At 37.2% G+C, this 9,473-nt stretch overlaps 1 protein-coding gene and 1 non-coding gene across 4 annotated transcripts in view; one reads left to right on the forward strand and one right to left on the reverse strand.

The window, feature by feature from the left end:
* The window catches only part of LOC104714217 (nuclear-pore anchor-like), a 17,031-nt gene extending 8,375 nt beyond the window's left edge, over positions 1-8,656 (reverse strand). For all 3 annotated transcript variants that reach the window (XM_010431505.1, XM_010431506.1, XM_010431504.1), the window contains exons 1-32: positions 8,176-8,656; positions 7,943-8,089; positions 7,768-7,866; positions 7,526-7,654; positions 7,338-7,430; positions 7,186-7,251; positions 6,932-7,021; positions 6,774-6,851; positions 6,321-6,424; positions 5,770-5,890; positions 5,592-5,684; positions 5,353-5,401; positions 5,150-5,253; positions 5,004-5,072; positions 4,691-4,837; positions 4,482-4,586; positions 4,297-4,410; positions 4,115-4,193; positions 3,589-3,635; positions 3,410-3,483; positions 2,859-2,961; positions 2,646-2,780; positions 2,482-2,580; positions 2,354-2,395; positions 2,207-2,260; positions 1,810-1,989; positions 1,378-1,425; positions 1,217-1,264; positions 840-923; positions 692-766; positions 394-578; positions 198-300 (exon numbers count right to left, since the gene is read on the reverse strand). In XM_010431505.1, the coding sequence (XP_010429807.1) occupies positions 198-300; positions 394-578; positions 692-766; positions 840-923; positions 1,217-1,264; positions 1,378-1,425; positions 1,810-1,989; positions 2,207-2,260; positions 2,354-2,395; positions 2,482-2,580; positions 2,646-2,780; positions 2,859-2,961; positions 3,410-3,483; positions 3,589-3,635; positions 4,115-4,193; positions 4,297-4,410; positions 4,482-4,586; positions 4,691-4,837; positions 5,004-5,072; positions 5,150-5,253; positions 5,353-5,401; positions 5,592-5,684; positions 5,770-5,890; positions 6,321-6,424; positions 6,774-6,851; positions 6,932-7,021; positions 7,186-7,251; positions 7,338-7,430; positions 7,526-7,654; positions 7,768-7,866; positions 7,943-8,089; positions 8,176-8,484 (3,273 nt within the window). In that variant the 5' untranslated portion in view covers positions 8,485-8,656. The remainder of the gene's footprint in view (positions 1-197; positions 301-393; positions 579-691; positions 767-839; positions 924-1,216; positions 1,265-1,377; positions 1,426-1,809; positions 1,990-2,206; positions 2,261-2,353; positions 2,396-2,481; positions 2,581-2,645; positions 2,781-2,858; positions 2,962-3,409; positions 3,484-3,588; positions 3,636-4,114; positions 4,194-4,296; positions 4,411-4,481; positions 4,587-4,690; positions 4,838-5,003; positions 5,073-5,149; positions 5,254-5,352; positions 5,402-5,591; positions 5,685-5,769; positions 5,891-6,320; positions 6,425-6,773; positions 6,852-6,931; positions 7,022-7,185; positions 7,252-7,337; positions 7,431-7,525; positions 7,655-7,767; positions 7,867-7,942; positions 8,090-8,175) is intronic.
* TRNAK-UUU lies at positions 8,811-8,882 on the forward strand. The gene has a single exon. It is a non-coding gene; the product is annotated as a tRNA-Lys (tRNA).

The following is a 9,473-nucleotide window of genomic DNA, read 5'->3' on the forward strand; positions in this document are numbered from 1 at the left end:
GTGCAGTAAAATAGAGAATCCAGAAGACCACCGTTTCATGAAATTGAAAAACAGGATAAATAATAAAATCTGGTCAGTATCTAGATAGGATGAATAATAAAATCTAGTCAGTTTCTAAAACCATCCAATAAAAACCAACGCCAACATGAATATGCACGATGGTCAAATGTTTCTTCAAATAGAGAGCTTTAACCAACCTGTCTTTCATAATTTCTCTGAGCAACACGCCATTTCTCATGTTCCATCTCCAGCTCATTCTTCAAAATGGACATTTGGATATTCACTGCTTCCATTTGGGAACTGCAGTCAATCGCACACCATCAATTTAAGAACGAAAATGCGTCTGTGTCCACGAGAAAATAAGATACTTGCTCTACATAATAGAACATTTACTTTTTAACTAAGCTTTCTTCTCTCAGACTTGCAATTTCAGCCGACGCTGATACAAGAGCATCTTCTTTTCCTGCAGCAGCAGTGGCTAGTTGCTCGGACTTCTTTATACAGTCATTTTCAAGTTCTGACACCCTCTCTCTAAAAGCAACAAGCTCTGCTTCCAACGATCTTTGTCTCTTTTCAGCCTACAAACAGCCATCAGATGTAAAATAAACCTACAGCAGATCTAGTTCTATCGCAGAGGATAGTTGCATATCCATAAGTGATCTTTGTTTCAACCAAACACAATCACCAATACCTCAAGTCTGAAGTTCTCATGGGCAGATTCCATCTGCTTTAACGCAGTTTCATTCACCTGAGCTATACTCTTGTACTGCAAGATGGTTCGCAAGATCAGTTCCCAGTCACAATGAAATCAAAACTAACTTATTCATTTCAAGAAGTACCTGGAGCATGTGGCTTTTGCTAGATTCTACGTCTCCCCTTAATTTTTCGATTTCTTCCTTAGCGATACGCAATTCAACAGACATCTAGAGGAAATAACCACCAGAAAAAATTAACAGACCACCTTACACAAACAAATATTGAATTGCTATGCCACAAGTAAAAGGTTAACTCAAACAATAGCTCAAACACAAGCCTCAAATCTACATGATAGAATTCATCAAGCAGATCCTAAATCCTGCATGAATCACATGTACAACTTCTAGGATAATAACATGAGCAGTCTTTTTACAAATAGATTGCAACCAGGAAATCGGAACAATACCATAATTACAAACTTAAAGTTAAATCTGCAAAGAAATTGAAGTACTTCACTGACCTCATTATCCGAAAGGGAAATAATCCCACCATTGTCCATATCAAGAACCTAAAAGTGAGAAAATAAATCGTTACAAACTAGTAATAGCAAATTCCATCCAGGACTCTGCTGTTCGCATTTAACCCCACAATTCAATTATTAGAGAAATCAAAAATATTTACCTTAGGATCTGACGCTCTTATCTTCTTCTCCAAATCAGAAAGTCTAGCCTAATATTGCACATGCAAAGTAATAATCAATTATAAAAAGCCAAAAATGATCATGCCAATATGTGAATGGACGGCCCACAGCCGTAAAAAAAAGTGGAATGACAATGTCGTGATTTTCGGGTAATTGGTTTGGGCCTATTCACAAGGGGTAAAATTTATTGCCACCAACACAAACTACATGCAAAGACTCCGTTCACAAAAGTACCACCAATGGCAATCCAGGAAATGGTGACCTGGGCTATTAGGGTATGCAACCTAGGAGCCAGACAGAGTAAACGCGGACAGATGCTGGTGATTTGCAGCACCTTGATGCAGTACGGAATAGCTTCATGTATTCATGAGTCTAAGTTATTAAGAAAGTTGAAATAGACTTGAAACCAGTACCTCAGCCACAGAAGCCCTGGACTCTGCTACTGAGACAGCCTTCAAGGAATCAGCCAATTCTTTTCCCATTTCTTCTACCTGCATTACAGCTTTGTTCAAAGTTTGATTGCTGTCCGAAGTAATACTCCGCGCACTACTCCTTTCATCTTGCAATTCTTTCTTAGCTTCAGCCCATTCTCTCTGTGAAAATAACGGTCAAAAAATCAATTAACTTCTACTCGTCTGCATGATAATTTTGAAGAAACCTAAAGGATGTGACAGCAAAAGATTAATCAAATATGCTATAGACCTCACGTTGCTTGATAATAATCAGTCAACTTCTACTCATTTATACATGATAATTTTGAAGAAAACTAACGATTGAGACAGCAAAAGAATCATCAAATATGCAATTAACCTCAAGTTGCTTGATATGCTCTTCTTGTTTCCTTCTCTCGGCAGCTCTTGCTTCCTGTATTGGTAAAGTTAAAAGTTATTTCATTTTTAATCGGTATCACCTTCCAGTATAAAATTAGTAAACTAAAATCAAAGGTGATTTTCTTACCTCACGAACTTCCTCTGTACTTTGTACAGTATCCAAGGTAGCCTACACAAAAACAGGTCAAGATAAGAAAAAGAAAAAAGAGTACGCACAGCTTAAGACAATATTTGCACTACTGTCATGTTTCCAACCTGAAGACGGTAAACTCTCTGAGATAGAGCAGAAACTTCATCAGAAGCTCTTTTTTCGGCATTTGATAACACCTCTTTTTCTTGTTTGAGAACCGAGACCTATAGATGACTGTTAGTATTGAAGCAAGGAAATCAGTAATTAAACAGAGTGATGGATGTACAACCTCCATAGACAATTTTCTGCAAATCTCTTCCGCTGCGTGCAGAGACTCGGAACTCTCGCGCAATTTCCGCTGGTGGTCAATGATTAATTGTGAGAACTCTATGTTTCTTGCCAAAACGCCGTTCATTTCTTCTCTCTACAATGAAGACAGATAAGGTAAGAACTTTGAAGAACGCACAAGCTGCTGATGATATGAAATTATGAAAAAGATCACCTTGCGTTCAGATTCTTTCATGATTCCTTCTAGTTTTTCCTTAGCAAAATTTGCCTCCATCGCCAACTTATCTCGTTCAGACCTCACTGCAATTATCTCACTCCTAAAATCCAAAGGAGAAATGAAAACAACGCAGTTGATAATACTCACAGTAAAAAAAAATTACAGGAAATAATGACAAAAATTAATAGCTACAGTTTGAGTTTCATGGATGTATATACTACATTAGATATAACCATTGTTCATGTTGTTTCTCTATGTTTCAAGGTGTATGATTATACTTCATGTAAGTTATACAGGATAACTACACTGGTATTGCAACCACATAAGCACAGATAGTATATTCAGCAATCCACCTGCATGTGCAATAACCTTTAACTCCTCACTTCTGATACACTAGTATTTCCACACTTAATTACTTTTGTTTGGGTTCTCAACTTGACTATCCAACAAAATGTGTTACATGTTCAGCGGTACCCTAGCTTATCTACACAAAAACTAATAACTTATCCAGTCAGTGAAATAAAAGTAAATACGATGATAATATATACCTAGCCTTTGCAAAATCTTCCTCGAGACTCCGGATACGTTCAAAAGCTTTTTCCTGGGCTCTTTTAGTAGCTTCCTGGAACAAGCAATCCAGTCAATAAGGCGAGTCCAAACAACTACTTTGATACGCTAAAAAGAGGACAAAAAAGAAAGGAATGAAATATTTAGCAATCTGTCATACCTCTGAATCCTCAAGCAGATGTAAGAAGTTCTTTCCTGGCACTACAGCTACAAAAACACATCTCTGTCAGCCATTTTAAAGCAAATGTGCGACTGAAATTATGTATTCGATTTTATGAGCAAAGCATGTAACAGCCTGCAAAGCCTCAGCCTATTTACTAACAAGATAAGATTTACAGAAAGTCACATAATATTTGTGCATACAGCATTAATTTTAATTACTGACAATTGAGATATACGAAAATAAGCAAAAACTTTGGTAGATGTTCCAAATGCAGATGCTTTCCAACCTAACTTTAATAACTAAAGAAAATCCTAATAAGCTAACTTTTCGTTTGAATTTGAGAACAGCATCAACTATAGTCAAAGATTTCTTACATCCCCACTAAACCTTGACATCTGGGGTAAAAATTTGGAATGGCTTAGTTCACAAACTGGTGAACATAGCCAAGAAGCCAATTATTGAGGGTATTTAAGAATACGTAGTGCAGTAAGCTCATAATGATGCATAGAAGTAGAAGTAGAACCTGGAGACAACTCTGAAGAACGAGAATCAGATGAATGAAGTTTCTGTTCCTCTTCATACAATCGCTTATACATTGCAACCTGAAAAAGAACAAAATCACAATATCAATCATTGAAAAGAAATCCAACCTCAATCTACCAAGTGCTGTAACAGAGAAAATATTTTAAGGGTAGAAATGCTTACAGATGCGTGCAGTGATTCAATCATCTGTCCCTGCTCTTCAGCTCGTTTTAGTACGGTAGCTACCTTGGCAGAAGCTTCATCAGTCTTATCCTTCAGGTCTATCTCAAACTTTTCCTGACATTCCAAAAATTCTTTTAAAACTTCAACCGTACCATAGAAACTATGCAAAAAAAAATCCTTCTTACCTTCAGCTCCATTTCCCTACTTTCAATCTCCTCTGAAAGACAACGAGCAAGACTTCTCAGCTTAACATTCTGCTCAACTAATCCATTTATATCTCTGAACTTTAACTGAAATTTGTCCCAACATGAGGAAGAGCATTAATCATCCACAACTTATTTTGCAAAGTAAAATCTAACACAAACATGACGTCGAGATAAAGAAGCAAACTTACAAGATGCTCTGAAATGATTTTATCAGCTTCAGATTCCACATCCATCTCAACATCAGATAGCAGAGGATAATCTTCGTCATCATCATCATCCCTGGCAGCTCCACATCGAAGTTGAACGTCACGACACTCCTTAAGTAGTATTGTAACCTAAAAAGTGGAAACAAACACAAAGTATCATTGACTAGGCAGGCAACCAACCACGTGCACATCAGTCGGATAAAAGCTCAACTATTAACATAGCAAGTCATGTTAGTCAAGAAACTGAAGACCACCAAAAACATAATGAGCAGCCAAGAATAGATCGTCAAATTACCTGTTTCTGAAGGTCAGATATATCTTTCTGGAATGCTGTGTTTTCACGTTCCCGTCTCCTCAAGTCAGCCTATCAATCAGATAAATGTATAAGAACAGCACAAGAACGCATTTTGAACAACCACTATAATAATGCCAGCCAGGTACCTTTAGCTCCATAATGAACTTCTCCATCTTTGATTGTTCAGAGACAGAATCCTGAAGTTTTTGATTAACTAGACTATACGCTTCAACCATCCTCTCATACTCCCCTGGAAACAAAAACAGATTGCACATACGTAGGTTAGAAATTGGAAGACATCTTTGGAGAGTAAAATATATGGCTCTAGAAGCACATGATTGGATCATACCTCTTTCTTCTTGGATAAATCCGGCTTTCTCTTCTAATTCAGATAACACCTACAAAGCAGGATACCAAGAATACATTAAAAGGAATAGAAAAATGTTATGCTCAAGTTATTAGTGAACTGTGGTTGAAATTAATAATGAAACATAGAGAGATATAGACAAAACAAAATTGGAAATGATTGGCACCTAAATGTTTAACAACGACCTAGTAAGTAGTGATAACAAGATAAGTAAAGCATACCCGTTGAAGTATCATCTCAGCTTCCTTTCGACCTAATTGCTCATGCCTCAAGGCATCAACAGCCTCTTGATACTTCTCATAAATTTTGGCAAGCTACAAGATAAAAAGAGGGATTTATACACCACCAACAGAGTTGAAAAACTTTAAACTGGAGGAATATACTAAGACTAAAACTCACGCTCCATCCATCACGTAAGAGTGAAGCTGCTAGTGCAGTTCCTGACACACCAGCAGGAACCTTCGAAATTACTGCCTGGCTTTCCTCTATCATGCTGCTGGTCCCACAATCGTCACCGCGTCTGGACCAAGGTATGTCAGGAGAAAGATATGAGAATTTTATATGTTATGTGCACACTAGGACAATCAAAATATTACAATATTTGAGTTAAAGTATAATCTACTTCGACAGAGCAAATACTCTTCCAAACGCACTTAACTGTAAACCCTTAAAAAAATTTAGATTACGTTATATTTCTAGCTGTAAACTTAGTCACTGCTGTATTTTTATTTTTTAGTGTTAGAAGACCCACATTTTGGTAAAGGTTATCAACATAAGTTGCAAGCAAAATAATCTGTCTGGAAAATGGATCTCTTGAAAGAAACAAATATCACTTATTTTACTCATTTTTTGCTCGTTTGGTAAGCAACTGCAGCAAATCTGACTGGCGAGTATACAAAAAGTAAAGAATACATTATAAATGATCATGTTCTCACAAAACAGAGGCATACCTTATGAAACTGCTGAAAGGTATCAGATTCAGCTCATCTACTTTCCTACTTTTCTCAATTTCTGTTTCACACTTCTCAAGTTTTTGTTTAAGGTCTTCGTTCTCCTGATTTGCAAAGAAGAAAATAAACTATATCACTAGAAAATAAATTTAAACATGCGCCAAAGAAAGACCATGTAGATCCAAAAGGTAAATCATAGAAACCACTTCTCATTGAAAAAAACAAAACAAAAGAAATTTTGAGATCACAGAAAATTTTTCTTCTCTTAGATTCTGAAAGCTGAATCAACTAATAACTTTTAGAAAACAATCAAAGAATATCAATATATCATACTAGCAATTGGGTCTAGACACAACACCTTCAGTGTAAGTTGAAAAGGATGCTGCCAAACAAGTTACCAGAGCTAGGCAATAATAATTGATAAAGCAAAAAAAAACTGAAGGGTCTTACTACCTTCTCTAACAGCTGTTTTGTAGACACCTCTTTCTCAAGTCTATCTTTGTAACTATTCTCGACTTGGCTCAAGCGTTCCTGCGTAGTCATAATTAGAAACTCAACAGGGGTAACAAAAAGTTAGAACCATATGCTCTGATTAGTAATGGAAAACTTACCTCTAAAGCCTTAATAACACCCTCAAGTTCGCCAGCCTTTCTAGACCATTCCTCCGAACTTTCCTTGTACAACTCAACAAGCTTGTTCGCCTATATAACAGCTTGTGGTTAGATTGGAAAAACAACACCTAAGAAAGTCTATTTCTGAAACTATGAAATGCCTCAACAATATTTATGACATACTTATCTCTCCAGTCAGCTAGAAAATATGAAAAGAGATTCAATGTTTGAAACCATTAGATTTGAAAACTTACAGTGTGAAGTTCAGCATTGTATTGCTCTTCAGTGGTCGTTGCTACGTCTTTACAAGAGCTGAGGTCCTTTGGATACAAAGAAAAAAAAGTAAATCCCATAGCGGATAAAACAATAAGATATAAGACGAAATATTATTATGAGCCATAATTACCTCTTGTAATGAACTAATTTTGGTTTCCAGCTCTCTCAATCTTTGCTTATGCCAATTTAAAGAACTAGAACACTCATTATAATTTCTTTCAGCCTGACAGAAAATTGAATGACACTTAAGTAACTGAACTGCACATAAGAAAAGAAAACAGAAAGAAGTATTAGAAAAAAATAGAACATTGGCCTTACATCTACAAGCTTTGCTGACATGTCAGCTTCAAGATCAGAATGCCTTCTACGGAGTTCAGCGTAACTGTCGACTTTGGCTGTCAACTCCTCATCTAGCCATTTGGCATGCCTTTCCGTGAGTTCTTTCTCCTGTTTCCATCAGAAACCATAAGTTATGAACATTGTAAGAGGATCATCACATATTGTTAGATGACGCTATAGTAATTTGGCCTAAAAAACGGATAATAAGCCAATAATCTGACCTGAGATAGACGACTGCACATGGCCTGAGAACGTGCCAATTCTGCGTTGGCTTCAGCTAGTCGGGCCTCCTTCTCTGAACTAGAGTCCGTCAGCTTAACCTGAGAAATAGGACAATAATTAGGGTTACAGTTGAAAAGGTGTATACATGTGGTAATAAAATAGGGAAGCACTCACAATTTTATCTAAGTAGCTCTTGATGGTGGAATTCTTCTCACTAATCTCGGCATCTTTCTGCTCCAATAAATCCATCAGTTGCCTCTTAGACTTATGAAGCTCTGACATCTCCGCCGTCATCCTCTCCACCTCTCCATCCTTCTCAATCTGCATCGAAACCAGAACACCAGTCTAACTATTAGGGATTCCAAAAAAACAAACACACTCCAACACATAAAGGAACAACGACGCACCGATTGCAAATGAAGCTGGTGCTTCTGCGCTTGAGACTGAGCAAGCTCAGCTAAACGATCGTCTAAATCAGACTGAAGCTTCGCGTTCTGAGATTCGAGGGAAGAGAAATCCTGAGATAGCGAGAGGTACTTCTGCTCGAGAAGAGAACAGGTCTGCTCCGCCGTGATGGAAGCAGCATCAGCCTTAGCACGTACACTATCCAAATCGGCGTATATCTTGCGTATGTACTCGTCGGCTCTCTCCGCGACCACCGACGCGGCGTCGCTAGAAAGCCGCGCAAGCTCTTCGTCTGGCATAAACAAGGGCATATTTTCGTGCCCTAGTTTCAGAAAATAACCGCTATTATATATCTAATGTTCTTCGGTTTCCCCCGACAAATTAGAGACGACGATTTGAATTTCACTTTTTTCGCCGGCGATTTTGGGTGAGAATGGAAGATGAAAAAGCTCCGGTAGGGCGAAAGAAGATGCTATGTTTCGCGAAAACCCCAGGTGTGTCGTTTATACTTCGTCATACGTCGTTTAATAAGGACGGCGTCGTTGTCAGGTGGGCCGACAACGGGCCTCATGTTGGGCTTAAATGATTATTGTTTAGGTTTTAGTTTTTATGTTTATTACGAGTTTTTAATCGTTCAGCCGTCTTAGCTCAGTGGTAGAGCGCGTGGCTTTTAACCACGTGGCCGTGGGTTCGATCCCCACAGACGGCGATTTTTTTGTTTTCTTGTTTGTTTATCAACCTTGTGAGTTGTGACTTCCAGGAAAAAGTATTAACACTACCGTTCATTGGTCAATTGATGCAACATATAATTTATACTAGGCTGATTTCATGGAGAAATATCATCGGTTAACTGAATAAACCGAGAGCCGAATAACCCGAACCGAAATTAAATTCGGTTTAATCGGTAGCTTTTTTTAATAACCAAAAATTTGCAAAACCGAACTGATTAATTCGAAAAAACCGATTGCCCAGGCCTATTATTGTATTGGTTTGAAATTTATGAAGATTTATGAAGAGTTCAACAAAATCAATAAAAGTGAATAAGTGAAAGATTGCTAAAAAGTTTTGTTGATTAGTTTTCTAAAATTTTGTAAAGTCCTCCAAACAATCTTTGTATTTTTATAATATTTTCCATGACTTTATTTGGTAAAGAAAGTGTTTAAAATCATGAACAATAACATAATAATTGAACTCATTAACAATCTTAGGGGGTGGTATTGGTTTGAGATTTATAAAGATTTTTGAAGAGTTCAACAAAATCATTAAAAATGAATAAGTGAAAGATTGTTAAAGATTGCTA

This window comes from Camelina sativa, chromosome 9 (assembly GCF_000633955.1).
Source record: "Camelina sativa cultivar DH55 chromosome 9, Cs, whole genome shotgun sequence".
NCBI lineage: Eukaryota > Viridiplantae > Streptophyta > Magnoliopsida > Brassicales > Brassicaceae > Camelina > Camelina sativa.